Source organism: Salvelinus alpinus, chromosome 11, assembly GCF_045679555.1.
Source record: "Salvelinus alpinus chromosome 11, SLU_Salpinus.1, whole genome shotgun sequence".
Lineage (NCBI taxonomy): Eukaryota > Metazoa > Chordata > Actinopteri > Salmoniformes > Salmonidae > Salvelinus > Salvelinus alpinus.
In genome coordinates this window covers 18,585,503-18,604,748 of record NC_092096.1, presented here as the reverse complement: position 1 = coordinate 18,604,748, position 19,246 = coordinate 18,585,503, and the positions used below count along the sequence as shown (strand labels likewise).

General features: G+C 44.5%; 1 protein-coding gene across 2 annotated transcripts in view; it reads left to right on the top strand.

Annotated features, from left to right (window-relative positions):
• The window catches only part of prickle1b (prickle homolog 1b), a 56,500-nt gene that overhangs the window by 18,566 nt on the left and 18,688 nt on the right, over positions 1-19,246 (top strand). The window contains exons 1-2 of one of the 2 annotated variants that reach the window (XM_071331953.1): positions 11,106-11,374; positions 18,144-18,398. In XM_071331953.1, the coding sequence (XP_071188054.1) occupies positions 11,360-11,374; positions 18,144-18,398 (270 nt within the window). In that variant the 5' untranslated portion in view covers positions 11,106-11,359. Of the gene's footprint in view, positions 1-11,105; positions 11,375-18,143; positions 18,399-19,246 lie in introns of those variants that run through there. The other variant, XM_071331954.1, reaches the window with a different exon arrangement.

Here is a 19,246-nt window from a genome sequence, read left to right as displayed (position 1 = left end):
CGGCCGGGTGCTCCCTATGGAGGTTCACTGTACTCTACTAAACTCTGGGTTAGATCTTGTTTGGCCGGGTGTTCCCTATGGAGGTTCACTGTACTCTACTAAACTCTGGGTTGGGTCGTGCATAGCCGGGTGGTCTGCTGTGAACTCCATATGAACAAAGCTCATCTTGAATGAATGTCTGAAATAATGCTTAACAGGATGCATAGTGGGGGGGCATTTCCATTTCCTCCTTGCTAATAGCTAACTCATTGGATTGTGAGTAAGCCTGCTTGACGATACATGAGTTACATGTTTAACTGGTGTCCCACTCTACAGAAATGTCACTACAGATTTCACTCTACAGAAATAAACTTTTCAATGGGATTATTTCTCTCTAAAATGCGTTTTGAGATGTCTAAAACTCTGAGGGGCTCTTGGTCCTTAATAAAGCCTCTAGCTTGTCATCTCAGGGCTGAGGATGAGGAGGTGACGTACCCTCTCTCTTTTTCTCTTTTTCTTTCTTTCTTTTTTTTTCTTTCTTTCTTTCTTTCTTTCTTTCTTTCTTTCTCTCTCTCTCTGTCTCGCTGTCTCTCTTTCTCTCTCTCTTTCTCTCTCTCTCATAAAGGCCTATCCAGGTTTTTATTAGCTGTGTAGTAGCCCTGTGCCAACTCCCTGTCCTCCGTCTCTCAGTCAGTCTAATTTAATATTGTTAACTGACACATTCCACTTAACGAGTCTAGAAGTCACTCTGACCTTTTTCTCTGTTGTTGAAAGGTGATCCCTCTCTTTCCTGCTGAAAATATGATATTTCTCTCTGCAGCTGAAAAGGTGATCTCTCTCTCTCTGCTACTGAAAAGGGGGCGGCAGGGTAGCCTACTGGTTAGAGCGTTGGGCTAGTAACCGAAAGGTTGCAAGTTCTGAATCCCTGAGCTGACAAGTTACAAATCTGTTATTTTGCCCCTGAACAAGGCAGTTAACCCACTGTTCCTAGGCCGTCATTGAAAATAAGAATTTGTTCTTAACTGACTTGCCTAGTTAAATAAAGGTTAAGAAAAAGTGATCTCGCTCTCTGTGCAGCTGACTTGAAACCCCCTTCTCTCTCAGTATGAGTGAACACAAAGTCATGGTCTCTCCAGCTGTCCTCATCCTTACAGTAACCCTGTCCTCTATAGCTGTCCCACACAGACCTGTCCTCATCATGACCGTCTACTCTGTCCTCTATAGCTGTCCCACACAGACCTGTCCTCATCATGACCGTCTACTCTGTCCTCTATAGCTGTCCCACACAGACCTGTCCTCATCATGACAGCTTACACTCTAGTTTATGGTCCACAATGTCCCCACCTTCCCTAAACAGAGATGGGATTTCTAGCACCACCCTCTCAAAACAAGTTAAGACTGGTTGATTAGTCAAACCAACCGGTTGGTAAATGGCACAAGAGCATTGCATTGATCTATTAACAAGATGTGGGTATCCATTTCCTAAACTTTATGATGGGAAGCTCCCTCCATCCACTAATGCAGCCATTAGAGCTCTGTGAAGGTGAATTCCTCAACAGGAGGACAGATCCTTATTAGTTCCTTAGTGAAGTAGTAACAGTCTGTGAAGGTGAATTCCTCAACAGGAGGACAGATCCTTATTAGTTCCTTAGTGAAGTAGTAACAGTCTGTGAAGGTAAATTCCTCAACAGGAGGACAGATCCTTATTAGTTCCTTAGTGAAGTAGTAACCGTGTGAAGGTGAATTCCTCAACAGGAGGACAGATCCTTATTAGTTCCTTAGTGAAGTAGTAACCGTGTGTGAAGGTGAACTCCTCAACAGGAGGACAGATCCTTATTAGTTCCTTAGTGAAGTAGTAACAGTCTGTGAAGGTGAATTCCTCAACAGGAGGACAGATCCTTATTAGTTCCTTAGTGAAGTAGTAACAGTCTGTGAAGGTGAATTCCTCAACAGGAGGACAGATCCTTATTAGTTCCTTAGTGAAGTAGTAACAGTCTGTGAAGGTGAATTCCTCAACAGGAGGACAGATCCTTATTAGTTCCTTAGTGAAGTAGTAACAGTCTGTGAAGGTGAACTCCTCAACAGGAGGACAGATCCTTATTAGTTCCTTAGTGAAGTAGTAACAGTCTGTGAAGGTGAACTCCTCAACAGGAGGACAGATCCGTATTAGTTCCTTAGTGAAGTAGTAACAGTGTGTGAAGGTGAATTCCTCAACAGGAGGACAGATCCTTATTAGTTCCTTAGTGAAGTACTAACAGTCTGTGAAGGTGAATTCCTCAACAGGAGGACAGATTCTTATTAGTTCCTTAGTGAAGTACTAACAGTCTGTGAAGGTGAATTCCTCAACAGGAGGACAGATCCTTATTAGTTCCTTAGTGAAGTAGTAACAGTCTGTGAAGGTGAATTCCTCAACAGGAGGACAGATCCTTATTAGTTCCTTAGTGAAGTAGTAACAGTCTGTGAAGGTGAATTCCTCAACAGGAGGACAGATCCTTATTAGTTCCTTAGTGAAGTAGTAACAGTCTGTGAAGGTGAATTCCTCAACAGGAGGACAGATCCTTATTAGTTCCTTAGTGAAGTAGTAACAGTCTGTGAAGGTGAACTCCTCAACAGGAGGACAGATCCTTATTAGTTCCTTAGTGAAGTAGTAACAGTCTGTGAAGGTGAACTCCTCAACAGGAGGACAGATCCTTATTAGTTCCTTAGGGAAGTACTAACCGTGTGTGAAGGTGAATTCCTCAACAGGAGGACAGATCCTTATTAGTTCCTTAGTGAAGTAGTAACAGTCTGTGAAGGTGAATTCCTCAACAGGAGGACAGATCCTTATTAGTTCCTTAGTGAAGTAGTAACAGTCTGTGAAGGTGAATTCCTCAACAGGAGGACAGATCCTTATTAGTTCCTTAGTGAAGTAGTAACAGTCTGTGAAGGTGAACTCCTCAACAGGAGGACAGATCCTTATTAGTTCCTTAGTGAAGTAGTAACAGTCTGTGAAGGTGAACTCCTCAACAGGAGGACAGATCCTTATTAGTTCCTTAGTGAAGTAGTAACAGTCTGTGAAGGTGAACTCCTCAACAGGAGGACAGATCCTTATTAGTTCCTTAGTGAAGTAGTAACAGTCTGTGAAGGTGAACTCCTCAACAGGAGGACAGATCCTTATTAGTTCCTTAGTGAAGTAGTAACAGTCTGTGAAGGTGAACTCCTCAACAGGAGGACAGATCCTTATTAGTTCCTTAGTGAAGTAGTAACAGTCTGTGAAGGTAAATTCCTCAACAGGAGGACAGATCCTTATTAGTTCCTTAGTGAAGTAGTAACAGTCTGTGAAGGTGAATTCCTCAACAGGAGGACAGATCCTTATTAGTTCCTTAGTGAAGTAGTAACCGTGTGTGAAGGTGAACTCCTCAACAGGAGGACAGATCCTTATTAGTTCCTTAGTGAAGTAGTAACAGTCTGTGAAGGTGAACTCCTCAACAGGAGGACAGATCCTTATTAGTTCCTTAGTGAAGTAGTAACAGTCTGTGAAGGTGAACTCCTCAACAGGAGGACAGATCCTTATTAGTTCCTTAGTGAAGTAGTAACAGTCTGTGAAGGTGAACTCCTCAACAGGAGGACAGATCCTTATTAGTTCCTTAGTGAAGTAGTAACCGTGTGTGAAGGTGAACTCCTCAACAGGAGGACAGATCCTTATTAGTTCCTTAGTGAAGTAGTAACAGTGTGTGAAGGTGAATTCCTCAACAGGAGGACAGATCCTTATTAGTTCCTTAGTGAAGTAGTAACCGTGTGTGAAGGTGAATTCCTCAACAGGAGGACAGATCCTCATTAGTTCCTTAGTGAAGTAGTAACCGTGTGTGAAGGTGAACTCCTCAACAGGAGGACAGATTCTTATTAGTTCCTTAGTGAAGTAGTAACAGTCTGTGAAGGTGAACTCCTCAACAGGAGGACAGATCCTTATTAGTTCCTTAGGGAAGTAGTAACCGTGTGTGAAGGTGCTAACCTCACTCCATTCTAATTCTCAGCAGATCATCACACTCTTTTGGAGGAACAAAGTAATGACCCTGTATAAAATAACTTTCTCTATAAGCGCCACTTAGCCACCATTGTTTCTCAACTCTGCCCAGGACCCTTAACTACTAACTAGAGGGTGAAATCAATGTTTCTTCGTGTACTGCACTATAGCCTGCAGGGACAGCAAAGCTTAGAGTGGCATGGGACAGATAATATCATTTGCAAGTCCTTTTTTCATTGAGTTTGTCTTCCTTTTATTGGGGAAAAGCCACATGTATAAACTCAGTGTGGTCTATAATGTATTTTCATAGTTGGTTCACCTGGTTTATGGATGTTGAGGACAGAGTGACCCAGGATGACTTTCTTTCATTGGAGACTCAGTTCGGTCTATAATGTATTTTCATTCTTGATTCACCTCATTCATACATTACATGGATGTCAGCCTCGGTTGTTTGGGGACTCCTGTCTCTGCTGTGAGTGAATGGGGAAACCTGCAGTAACCCACTGTGCTATTTGGTTGAACCTTTAAACTCTAAAGTGGGATAATTCCTCAATATAATGTAATCCAGTCATAAGCAGTCAAGGGATTTATAGAAAAACCACTTAACCACAGCATAATTCTCTAACATATCCAGGGATATGACGCAGGGCAACGTAGCGCAGGAAGGAAAGATTGACAGATATTTAGAATTCCAAAGACCTCAAGGAAAACCTGTAGAGAGAAATAAAATACATTACATTTAGAGGTGGCGTTATTTTTCCTAATCAAAGTGCCTCTACTGGGAAGCATAGATAAATCCTATAGCAGTAAATCCTGTAACAAAGTCTGTTGACTATGCTCATCTGTTTAGGTGTCTTCAGTCCTGCCAAGTCCTGCTTTAACAATCTATGTAGAGAAAATAAATGGAATATTTTCATAATAAAATAAGGGGTGATTATTTTATTTGTATAAAATAAATCCTATAACAAGGTTGTTATCATCCTTTCAAGCCTTAATGTCCACGGCCCTGCCCAGTGTTCTGTTTTCAAACCAGCAGAGAGGATTTCATCCCTTGGTCAAATATTATGAGCAGGAATGACTGCTACATGACCACGGGTTTCAACTCTGTCTGTGCCAGCCTCAACCCAGCAGTGAGACAATTATAAACTGTAAAATGAGGTTACTCAAGGGCCAGCAGGATAACAAGGGCAGCGGCATGGAAGATCTGATTTAGTCACTGCTACTCTGCCAGTGACAGTTGGTTAAGTGTGGAGAGGCTAGCAGAGTTATCCTGGGTTGTGTTTCCAAATGGCACCCTATTCACTATAGTGCACTACTTTGAACAGAGCCCATAGGGAACAGGGTACCATTTGGGAACAGGGTACCATTTGGGACACATACCCAGTTTAATTTGGAGGGTTTTCAGCTCTCGAAGCCTCCGGCGCTGCAGATCACAGTCAGAACATTGGGTTTTGTTAAGTTATATTGAGTTTTGTTAAGTTATATTGGGTTTTATTAAGTTGTATTGGGTTTTGTTAAGTTATATTAGGTTTTGTTAAGTTGTATTGGGTTTTGTTAAGTTGTATTGGGTTTTAATAAGTTGTACTGGGTTTTATTAAGTTGTATTGGATTTTATTAAGTTGTATTGGGTTTTATTAAGTTGTATAGGGGTTTGTTAAGTTGTATTGGGTTTTGTTAAGTTTTATTGGGTTTTGTTAAGTTGTATTGGGTTTTGTTAAGTTATATTGAGTTTTGGTAAGTTGTATTGGGTTTTGTTAAGTTGTATTGGGTTTTATTAAGTTGTTTTGTTTTTTAAAAAGTTGTATTGGGTTTTATTAAGTTGTATTGGGTTTTATTAAGTTGTATTGGGTTTTATTAAGTTGATTTGGGTTTTATTGCGGTTTCTGTTGACATGTAGATGTTGATAACACTCCACCGTTGACAGGGACTATTAAGTCTTGGCACACAGCTCTTTGCTTTACGATCAGAGTCCTCACACACTGATGGTTATTGAGTCTTACTAAATATTAACACTGAACTGGGGAGGTCACAGAGAAGCACCTCTATGGCACTGATATGCAGTAGTGAGTCAAGCGCACACACACAGACACAGACACAGACACACACACACACACAGACACACACACACACACACACACACACACACACACACACACACACACACACACACACACACACACACACACACACACACACACACACACACACACACACACACACACACACACACACACACACACACACACACACACACACACACACAAACACACACACACAGACACACACACACACACACACACACACACACACACACACACACACACACACACACACACACACACACACACACACACACACACACACACACACACACACACACACACACACGGCCAGTGTCCTGACTGATGAGCCTTGGGACTTTATCCCCTATCTATCCTTAGTAGTAGCTAAACGTCTCATTAGGAGCTAACTCCGGCTATCTCTACTGTGCTAATTCAAACACTTAAGAACATGGTCGTCCATCTGAGCACATCAATGACCACATTAACACATCATCCCTCCTCTAATACACAGCTCTGATAGACACCAACAGTATATGAATGATGTTATCCGGCACAGGAAAATAGACACCTCTTTGAATACAGGAAAATACATGTGTCTGGGATAACACCTCTTTGACTTGTAAACCTGTTTTGTCTCGGGGAGTCGAGGGACACAGCTTTCTGTTTTGTCTAGGGGAGTCGAGGGACACAGCGTTCTGTTTTGTCTAGGGGAGTCGAGGGACACAGCTTTCTGTTTTGTCTAGGGGAGTCGAGGGACACAGCTTTCTGTTTTGTCTAGGGGAGTCGAGGGACACAGCTTTCTGTTTTGTCTAGGGGAGTCGAGGGACACTGCTTTCTGTTTTGTCTAGGGGAGTCGAGGGACACAGCTTTCTATTTTGTCTAGGGGAGTCGAGGGACACAGCTTTCTGTTTTGTCTAGGGGAGTCGAGGGACACAGCGTTCTGTTTGGGTCTGTAGGTATATTAGTTTGGAATCTGACTGGGTCTCAGGTTTACTGACCATAGCCCAGACAGGTTAGAAGTTAGACTGGGTAGTGAATGGAGAGAGGCAATAGAGAGATGGGTGGATTGGATGACAGCGTGAGTGTGTGTTTGTGTGTGACAGTGGTATGTGTGACAGTGCCAAAGGTTACTGCATAAACCCTTCATTAGTTACATTGACTCGAAAGGCTGCGGACATCTGAATACCAGCCAAGGCATCATTCACTCAGAGCATGTCCGATGGCCTGGCACGTCGCTGAAATATCACCATTATCCCCACAATGGCCACCCAGAGGAAGGTCAATGGGGTTTACAATGGGAAGGAAGGAAACTGGCAGGAAATACACTCTAGGTGTTTCGCTACATTACTTCCTCCTCTTGACTGAGAGAGCACTGAGGTATGTTTGGTTCTTCACTGTTTCACAGTGTGGATTGGGACAGACGGTTCTGCTATTCTGGACTGGAGGAAGCAGGAAAGGCTGGGATGGTGGGACACACACACCCACCCTGTCCCAGGAAGCAGAGCAGACGACAAGGTCAACTGCCTCTTCTGTTTCTGAAGGGCTTTCTCTGAGCGACCCCACGGTGGCTTCTGGCCACAAGCCCAGCCTACATCTGAATGGATAATATCTCCTCTATTGTCTGAAAGAAACAGCCTCTATTCCTGGGAGTATTTTTAATCTTCAGGCATTTTGTGACCCTGTCATTGTCTATATTGTGAGAGGAAAAGTGGCTTTGGGGCTTTTTTGTTGGTGTCTTGGTCCGAAAAGTGACTCTTTGGTTCAGCCATTTTGATATGTTGGTCAAGCTAGGATTTGTTTTCTTACCTACCTTACTTTAACGTTTCCACCAGGAGTTTTACATGTTGATCCAGATAAATGTCTTCCACTCAAAGCAGGTATTCTCTGAGCTAAGTTAAAGTGGCTTTTAGTTTGCTGTGCCAAGACCCTGGAAACCTGGAGAGTCTGTTTCGCCTCTCTCTGAAAGGTATGCCAGAATTGCTCTTTGCTCTCTCTCTCACTGTCTCTGTATCTCTCTCCTTTTCTCTCTTTCCCTCCCTTCCTCCCTCCCTTTCTCACAAATCCTAAATCATAGTTATTCCTCATGTGTACCTGGTAATTTGGCATGTGACAAACTGTTTTGCTCCATTCTCCGTAGACAGTGGCAGGGCGTCCTGGGGGAGGGTCCTTTGTCCCAGGCACAAAGATGGAAACACATTTGTCATTCAGCTCTTAAATGAAGCCATCAACCCCTCATGATAGGCAATGGTGTAGACCTGGTGCAAATAAAGCAAGGAAACGTCTCTCGCTTGTTTATGGACGTTCAAAATGTTGATCTCCGACCAGTGAACAACGTTCTGTCCTATATGGAATTGCGTTGAGGTTCTGGAACACATACATTTGTATCATTTAGCAGATGCTCGTATCCAGAGCAACTGGGGTTAAGTGTATTGCTCAAGCGCACATCCACTGATTTGTCTCCTAGTTGATTGGGGATTCAAACCAGCGACCTTTCGGTAACTGGCCCAATGTGCTTAACCACTAGGCTGCCTGTTGGGTGTTCACTGCTGATGTGAAGTGTTCTGGGATCATTTGAGATGAGAGGTGACTCCTCAGTGACACTCATTCAGGCTGGGAGTAGGGGAAGTCAGTTTGGGGTTGTATGTGGTGACATCCATAGGAATAGATGAGGACATTCCCCTTCAGTTTGGGGTTGTATGTGGTGACATCCATAGGAATAGATGAGGACAGCTCAGTTTGGGGTTGTATGTGGTGACATCCATAGGAATAGATGAGGACATCTCAGTTTGGGGTTGTATGTGGTGACATCCATAGGAATAGATGAGGACATCTCAGTTTGGGGTTGTATGTGGTGACATCCATAGGAATAGATGAGGACAGCTCAGTTTGGGGTTGTATGTGGTGACATCCATAGGAATAGATGAGGACATCTCAGTTTGGGGTTGTATGTGGTGACATCCATAGGAATAGATGAGGACATCTCAGTTTGGGGTTGTATGTGGTGACATCCATAGGAATAGATGAGGACAGCTCAGTTTGGGGTTGTATGTGGTGACATCCATAGGAATAGATGAGGACAGCTCAGTTTGGGGTTGTATGTGGTGACATCCATAGGAATAGATGAGGACATCTCAGTTTGGGGTTGTATGTGGTGACATCCATAGGAATAGATGAGGACAGCTCAGTTTGGGGTTGTATGTGGTGACATCCATAGGAATAGATGAGGACATTCCCCTTCAGTTTGGGGTTGTATGTGGTGACATCCATAGGAATAGATGAGGACATCTCAGTTTGGGGTTGTATGTGGTGACATCCATAGGAATAGATGAGGACATCTCAGTTTGGGGTTGTATGTGGTGACATCCATAGGAATAGATGAGGACAGCTCAGTTTGGGGTTGTATGTGGTGACATCCATAGGAATAGATGAGGACAGCTCAGTTTGGGGTTAAGTCAGGGGAATATTTCATATGCTGATAAAAGATAGAAGATAAAAGATAAAGGTAAAATATACAAAGATGTGACGTAGATAGATGGCTACAGTTTGTATCACTGTTTACGTGTCACTAGCCACTTTCATATTTAAAAATTGGATGTAATAAATGTATCACTAGTCATTTCAAACAATGCCACTTAATATAATGTTTACATACCCTACATTACTCATCTCATATGTACTCTATACCATCTACTGCATCTTGCCTATGCCGTTCGGCCATCGCTCATCCATATATTTATATGTACATATTCTTATTCATTCCTTTACAATTGTGTGTATAAGGTAGTTGTTGTGAAATTGTTAGATTACTTGTTAGATATTACTGCATGGTCGGAACTAGAAGCACAAGCATTTCGCTACACTCGCATTAACATCTGCTAACCATTTGTATGTGACCAATAAAATTTGAACATTTCCAAAAGACACTTCCAAAACACTCATCTATTTATTTAACTGGAAATAATAATTAAACAATATTTGATGAATAGCTATTCCATTATTTCACATAATGGTTAGTGTTCTGTGTACTTGAGGTTTAAACCTGGAACACCAGTAAATCAGACTTCAACAAATGGTGGAACAGATTGAACCACAGATGTTTTCTCTACAGAGAGCCTCTGACATAACCCTGGATCTGTTCTCTGGTGAGGAGAAACCACTTGATGATAGCAGAGGTTTGGAGAGGGAGAGAGAGAGGGAGAGAGGGAGAGAGAGAGAGAGAGAGAGAGAGAGAGAGAGAGAGAGAGAGAGAGAGAGAGAGAGAGAGAGGTAGAGAATAGTTTATTATCTATTCCAATTGCTTTAGCAATGTAAACATATTTCCCATGCCAATAAAGCCTTTTGACAGAGAGAGAGAGTAGACAGAGAGAGAGAGTTAGAGAGGGGCAGAGAGACAGACAGACAGGTAGAGAGAGAGAGAAGGGGGAGATAGAGTTAGAGAGGGGCAGAGAGAGAGAGAGAGAGAGAGAGAGAGAGAGTTAGAGAGGGGCAGAGAGAGAGAGTTAGAGAGGGGCAGAGCGTTTGTGTCTGTAAGTTGTTGCCACTTGAGAATGAGAACGTGTACGGCTGTGCAGTGATTGGGACGTCGGGCAGTGTGTGGAAATGTTGTGGACAGTCATCTGGTCAGAGGGATGTTAGAGAGAAGGAAGGTGAGGTGATAAGAGGGGTGAGGGGTGAGTGGAAAGGAGGAGGGGGTGAGAGGAACGGTCAGCGGAGAGGGGTGAGGGGAACGGTCAGCGGAGAGGGGTGAGAGGAACGGTCAGCGGAGAGGGGTGAGGGGAACGGTCAGCGGAGAGGGGTGAGAGGAACGGTCAGCGGAGAGGGGTGAGGGGAACGGTGGGGAGCTTGGCTGTGGCTGTTGATTCTTGAAATGTATTTGAAGTGCAGTGGGAGGGCTGGAGAGAGGGATACGGAGGGGGAGGAGGGAGGAGAATGAGGGAGGGGGATGAGGAGGAGGGAGATGAGGAGGAGGGAGGGGGAGGGATGAGGGGGAGGGGCTGGCCTGAGTGCCAGAGCAGGGTGAGTGCTGCTCACACACACACTCACTCAGACACTGGAGACAGAGACATCACCTCCATGTGTATATGTGCTTTGTGATTCAAACCTTTGCATTTTGGAACTAGACTAATTGATTATCCTTGGTCTAACACTGAGACAGCTTGGATAGACCAACGTTGGAGGAAATTGGAGGACCCTGTGGATAGATTAGACTCTGTGGGAGTAGTGTTGTGGACATGCAGCCGGACCTCTAGCGCTGTGGCGGAGGCTGGGAGAGTCGTCTTGTGACTGAGGGGTTTGGGAAGAGAGGAGAGGACCAATGCTTTTCATAGAGGTAAGAGTTCTGCCTTGGGCTCCTTCAGATGCAACAGAGAAGCAATTCATACTTTTTGGAGACAGATTTAAAACCATTACAATGTAGAGGGAGTGGAAGCTCTGTGAATGTAGAGTTGTAATTATTGGTTAGATTCAGATGTGTTATGGGTTGAGCTGCTGTGAACGGATGGGCGATGTGTTGACAGAGTGAGAATGGTTAGGCTTAGTTCAGAAGTATGTGGAACGTGATGCGTGTGAGTGGTTGTTTGACGTCAACGGAGGGGAGGTGAGACAGATGAGGCTCTATATCGATGTGTGTCTCTCTCTCTCCTCCCTGTCCGCTCCCACTGTCAGTGTTGTCAGCTGCCAGTATATGTATGAACAGCAAGGCAGGATGTGTGTGTGCAGGTGGTCTCACTCAAACCGTGTTAGTCCCCCTGTGCCCCCCTATCTGGCCCTGACACCTATCTGGCCCTGACACCTATCTAGCCCTAACACCTATCTACACCTGACACCTATCTACACCTGACACCTATCTGGCCCTGACACCTATCTGGCCCTGACACCTATCTGGCCCTGACACCTATCTGGCCCTGACACCTATCTGGCCCTGACACCTATCTGGCCCTGACACCTATCTATCCCTGACACCTATCTAGCCCTGACACCTATCTAGCCCTGACACCTATCTGGCCCTGACACCTATCTATCCCTAACACCTATCTACACCTGACACCTATCTGTCCCTGACACCTATCTGTCCCTGACACCTATCTGGCCCTGACACCTATCTAACCCTGACACCTATCTATCCCTGACACCTATCTAGCCCTGACACCTATCTGGCCCTGACACCTATCTAGCCCTGACACCTATCTGGCCCTGACACCTATTTAGCCCTGACATCTATCTGGCCCTGACACCTATCTGGCCCTGACACCTATCTGGCCCTGACACCTATCTGGCCCTGACACCTATCTGGCCCTGACACCTATCTAGCCCTGACACCTATCTTGCCCTGACACCTATCTAGCCCTGACACCTATCTGTCCCTGACACCTATCTGTCCCTGACACCTATCTGTCCCTGACACCTATCTAACCCTGACACCTATCTAACCCGGACACCTATCTAACCCTGACACCTATCTAACCCTGACACCTATTTAGCCCTGACATCTATCTGGCCCTGACACCTATCTGGCCCTGACACCTATCTGGCCCTGACACCTATCTAGCCCTGACACCTATCTGGCCCTGACACCTATCTGGCCCTGACACCTATCTAGCCCTGACACCTATCTTGCCCTGACACCTATCTAGCCCTGACACCTATCTGTCCCTGACACCTATCTGTCCCTGACACCTATCTGTCCCTGACACCTATCTAACCCTGACACCTATCTAACCCGGACACCTATCTAACCCTGACACCTATCTAACCCTGACACCTATCTAACCCTGACACCTATCTGGCTCTGACACCTATCTGTCCCTGACACCTATCTGGCCCTGACACCTATCTGTCCCTGACACCTATCTGGCCCTGAAATCACTAGAGCTGTATATGCTATTTGGTAGTAATAACAGAAACATCTCTGTACACTTGTATTTGATATTCCAGGAAATTGCCATATGAAATCTGTTATAGGCATTCATTTTTAAACTTTTACTAATAATTTGCATTAGATAAATAAAATATTATTTGCATAGTCATTACGTAACATAATATTGAACTCAAAACACCAAAGAATAAGCAAAACATTTCAGCATTCACAATAAACTTAAAATGGAGATGACTGTGTAATGAATCTCACACTCATATTTTCTGTTCTCGTAAGTACCAATACTTTATATTTGGAGAACAATTTCATAGTCCTTGTACCTCCTGCCATCTATTGCTTTGGTTACTTGTGCAACCAATGCAAGTAAGCAGCTGTTGTCTGGTGTCGTCCGTCTTCTGACCATGTGTACCGTTCAACCAATGCAAGTAAGCAGCTGTTGTCTGGTGTCGTCCGTCTTCTGACCGAGTGTTCCGTTCAACCAATGCAAGTAAGCAGCTGTTGATCTGGTGTCGTCCGTCTTCTGACCGTGTGTACCGTTCAACCAATGCAAGTAAGCAGCTGTTGATCTGGTGTCGTCCGTCTTCTGACCGTGTGTACCGTTCAACCAATGCAAGTAAGCAGCTGTTGATCTGGTGTCGTCCGTCTTCTGACCGTGTGTACCGTTCAACCAATGCAAGTAAGCAGCTGTTGGTCTGGTGTCGTCCGTCTTCTGACCGTGTGTTCCGTTCAACCAATGCAAGTAAGCAGCTGTTGGTCTGGTGTCGTCCGTCTTCTGACCGTGTGTTCCGTTCAACCAATGCAAGTAAGCAGCTGTTGGTCTGGTGTCGTCCGTCTTCTGACCGTGTGTACCGTTCAACCAATGCAAGTAAGCAGCTGTTGGTCTGGTGTCGTCCGTCTTCTGACCGTGTGTACCGTTCAACCAATGCAAGTAAGCAGCTGTTGGTCTGGTGTCGTCCGTCTTCTGACCGTGTGTTCCGTTCAACCAATGCAAGTAAGCAGCTGTTGGTCTGGTGTCGTCCGTCTTCTGACCGAGTGTTCCGTTCAACCAATGCAAGTAAGCAGCTGTTGGTCTGGTGTCGTCCGTCTTCTGACCGTGTGTTCTGTTCAAGGATTCAGACGGTGTCAGTGTCCTGCTAGTTTGTGTTGTTGTAGATATTTTTCCTCTCTTACGTTTTCTGTCGCTTTCTTTTACCACCAAGCATTTCTAAGTGGAGGTCATCTTAGCCCAGAGACTGTATACATTTAAACTGCCATGTGTTTGATCAGGTCATTATTTCCCTACAAAGCCTTCAGATGTTTCCCAAATGGCACCCTATTCCCATAGGGCTCTGGTCAAAAGTAGTGCACTATATAGGGTGCCATTTGAGATGCTACCCTTCATATGTTTATTTTATTGAAACTTTATTTAACTCAGCCAGTCAGTTAAGAACAAATTATTATTTACAACAACAGCCTACCAATGCTGGGCCAAATTGTGCACTGCCTTATGGGAGTCCCAATCACTGCCAGTTGTGATACAGCCTGGAATCAATCCAGGGTCTGTAGTGACACCTCTAGCACTGAGATGCAGTGCCTCAGACCACTGCGCCACTCGGAGGCCTTTAGTATGTGTCAGTATAGGAACAACACGGCCACACCCTCCACCTGGAGTGGGTTTACATAGTGCCCATGTTGGGACTTTTTAAATGCCTTTTTCAAAACAAAATAATGTTTCTCTTTCCCTCCGGTCGGCTCTCTTTGGCTTGGGTTTAAAGGAGCAGAGCAGGGTAGTAAGTTAGACGTTTTGTTTTTGTTTTTGATAAAGACACATTGTGTTATTGCCAACGGGTGACAAGGTGTAACGTGAGTACCTGTGTATGTTGGCTCAGCAATCTGCTGGGGATTTCTCCTGACTTTCCTGACTTGACTTTCTGAAAGCAGAGGTTGGGGTAAAGAGGACGGGGGATGGTGGGGTTAGGAATACATTCACAGGAGAATTTCTTAGATTCTTTCACAGGGAAATCTTCTCTTGGTGTGGTCAGAACTGGGCTACACAAAATGTGTTATTTTTATCCTTTGTAATTAAATGTTTTGAGGACAACATATTTCACGTCTAGACACTGTGCTAGCAGGCTATTCCCAGAAATCCATCACGGTTTTCTCTTGAAGACATGACCTAGACAATTACTGTAATGACATGCCTTTAGCAACGGCTCTCTATCTCTCCGTCCATCTCGTGACTCGGTTGCTTGGCCGTTGGATAATGTCTCAAGGGTACTTAGGGAAAGTGTTTTACCTCACGCAAGGAAAGGCATTGAGCACCTACTGTAGCAAGAAATTGCATCTAAAATTGGGCTACTGTTAAGTGGATTGGGCAGGATATTGGCTCTGATTGTCGGGAAAGAGTCAGTAGAATCTGGCAACCATAGAAATCCATATAAAACATACAGTTATTGAATTATAGAATATATCAGGGTGGCAGGTAGTCTAGTGGTTAGAGCATTGGACCAGTAACCAAAAAGTTGCTGGATTGAATCCCTGAGGTGACAAGGTCAAATCTGCCGGTCTGCCCCTGAACAAGGCATTTAACCCACTGTTCCCCTGAACAAGGCATTTAACCCACTGTTCCCCTGAACAAGGCATTTAACCCACTGTTCCCCTGAACAAGGCATTTAACCCACTGTTCCCCTGAACAAGGCATTTAACCCACTGTTCCCCTGAACAAGGCATTTAACCCACTGTTCCCCCGTAGGCCGTCATTGTAAATAAGAATGTGTTCTTAACTGCCTAATTAAATATATCTGTGCTGTCAACACTGAGTACTACTAATACCACAGAGACCTCAGGTTCTGTTAGATTAGAAGAACTAATGAGTGATGTCTTTATCTGGTCCTACTTGGTAAAAAGATGGCATAGCCACTACGTTGTGTGTGTGAAATGAGCACAGTTCCAGTTTTACAGCTTGAGCTTTTATAACCCTTTTTGCATTTGTTGGTTAGGAGCTGCAGGGCTTGTTGTAACTGTATTCAAATTCAAACAAACTTTCCCCATTCATTTCTCCACAGTGATGTTGACTGGCTGAGTCAGAATTACCATCTCTGTTTGAATGGGTATTAGACTGTGATTAACTAATGTGAAGGCATTCAAATTACATCTCAGAATACATTAGTTGACATTAGTTTAGAGGATTTGATTTTGTGTAAATATTTTCCACAACTAGCAGGTTATTGACATGTTTTGTGTTTAACTAGACTGATTAGACGGAAAGGTATTAGGCCTACATACTCAGAATCTCGGGACATTTGGTCTCTCTTGTGACAGTCCTTGTGAAGTACCTAATCTTTCAGAAGAAGGGTCCTCCTTGTGACTCAAGAGTGAACTTCCATTAAGTTTAGAGGGCGTCTGTGAAATTCAAACTTTCTCCCCAAACAAAGGTGCTCTTCTCAGGCTATTCTGGGCTTCATTTGCACGTCAAAGGAGCTCAAACAAAACAGAAGTGGGGTTTTTAACACGTCTAAGGCTTAAACCACGTTATCTGACAGCGGCAGAGTGTTCATCCCAAATGGCACCCTATTCCCTATTTAGTGCACTACTTTTGACCAGGGCCCATAGAGCTCCCTTAGAGCTCTGATCAAAAGTAGTGCACTATGTAGGGAATAGGGTGCCATTTGCGATGCGTCTGGAGAGAGGGCTCTGAAGTGGGTGAACACAGAGATAAGAGAGAAGAGAGACTGAAGTGATAAACGTCTCTTGATGTAAACCGCCACCTCCTTCTTATCAGGTCCTTTAAAAGGCCTGCTTTGAAAGGAACCTAAAATGGCTGAGATTTTGTGGAAGAGTGATGTGTGTGCCTTAGACAATCACAGACACAAAGCCGTGTTATATAAGGAGATATCATGTCCTCGTACACGTGTACTGTGGTGTCGTCATGGACACAAGCCCCCTGTCCCCAATACAACCTCAACCTATGAACCAGCAGTGTTTCACTGTGATTGTGACCAGTACAACAGGTCTCTGAATGTACCGCTCCGTGTCAGTCCACCAGCCTCCTGTCCTTGAACCACCTGTAAACCACAGACCTAGTATAGGTATTAAATACTCAGCATTTTTAACACACGCACAGCTTTGGATGTGCCCAGTACAAAAGGTCTCTGACTCAATGCACAGTGTCATGTGATGTAAGGGGATTTAATCATGATTATAAGACCAGATCCATTTAATAGTCAGGCTGTACTCCAGTAACATATCTAATATACTGCACAGGCTTAACTCTACAGTAAGGGCTGTGAGCGTCCATCCAGCTCACTGTTAAACCCAGGCCTTCCAGCAGTGATGCTGAGTAGGAGATATATGATCTGTTACAGTGGTACTTCATGTAGGGATTCAACTCTAGGATTATATTGGCACACTGTACATGATATAGGCACACTACAACCTGTCATCTACTGTAACTACAATCTGCCATTCAGATACTGTTGTTTCTTTAGCTAGGCAAGTCAGTTAAGAACAGAATCTTATTTACAATGCCTGCCTACCGGGGAACAGTGGGTTAACTGCCTTGTTCAGGGGCCTGCCTACCGGGGAACAGTGGGTTAACTGCCTTGTTCAGGGGCCTGCCTACCGGGGAACAGTGGGTTAACTGCCTTGTTCAGGGGCCTGCCTACCGGGGAACAGTGGGTTAACTGCCTTGTTCAGGGGCCTGCCTACCGGGGAACAGTAGGTTAACTGCCTTGTTCAGGGGCCTGCCTACCGGGGAACAGTGGGTTAACTGCCTTGTTCAGGGGCCTGCCTACCGGGGAACAGTGGGTTAACTGCCTTGTTCAGGGGCCTGCCTACCGGGGAACAGTGGGTTAACTGCCTTGTTCAGGGGCCTGCCTACCGGGGAACAGTGGGTTAACTGCCTTGTTCAGGGGCAGAATGGCAGATTTGACCTTGCCAGCTCGGTCCAGCAACCTTTCAGTTACTGGCCCAATGCTCTAACCACTAGGATCTAGTTTCAGTTACTGGCCCAATGCTCTAACCACTAGGATCTAGGCTACCTGCCGCTGTGTTTCTATACGAGAGCAGACCAGTGTTTACAAAGTGTTTTCAGGAAAGCAGAAACAGACAACAACGTCTGATATAGAGATGTCTCTCCCGATATATAAAGCCTGACGAACAACTGACTGAATGAGGAATTATTCTAAACGTTGAATTTGGGGGCATTTGATAACACTTTGTCTCCTTTTCTGTCTCCCTCGGGCAGCGCCCGCGTGTGATGAACCTGGAGCGGCCGGTGGGTGTGGGTGTCCGGGGCCTGGATATGGAGCAGCGGACGGGTGTGATGAACCTGGAGCGGCCGGTGGGTGTGGGTGTCCGGGGCCTGGATATGGAGCAGCGGACTGGGGGGAAGCTGGGGAAACTGACCCTGGGCTTCCAGAGGAGCTCTACGTCAGACGATGACTCAGGTTGTGCCCTGGAAGAATACGCCTGGGTACCGCCTGGACTCAGACCTGAACAGGTGAGCACCATGGCATCATATTTATCATCATCATCAACATCATCATCATCATCATATCCTTATTTGTCTGATGAATAGTCAACCACAAGCTTTCTCTAGTAACTACGGTCACTAACAACAACCACCTCAATGGCATCACATAAAATCAGTAAATGAATGCATGTGTATATGTGTTTGGTGCCTGCTAAATCAAGATCACAGTCAACAGCATCATCACCTTCAGTCAAATTAGATGGAGATACATGACTGTAACTATAACCTGATGGAGACACATGACTGTGACTATAACATGATGGAGACACATGACTGTAACTATAACCTGATGGAGACACATGACTGTAACTATAACCTGATGGAGACACATGACTGTAACTATAACCTGATGGAGACACATGACTGTAACTATAACCTGATGGAGACACATGACTGTAACTATAACCTGTAAATATAACATGATGGAGATACATGACTGTAACTAAAACATGATGGAGACACATGACTGTAACTATAACCTGATGGAGATACTCAGGTCATCATGTCAATGTTTTTATACTGTAACTATAACATGATGGAGATACATGACTGTAACTAAAACATGATGGATATACTCAGGTCATCATGTCAATGTTTTTATACTGTAACTATAACCTGATGGAGACACATGACTGTAACTATAACCTGATGGAGACACATGACTGTAACTATAACATGATGGAGATACATGACTGTAACTATAACATGTTGGAGATACATGACTGTAACTATAACATGATGGAGATACATGACTGTAACTATAACCTGATGGAGACACATGACTGTAACTATAACCTGATGGAGACACATGACTG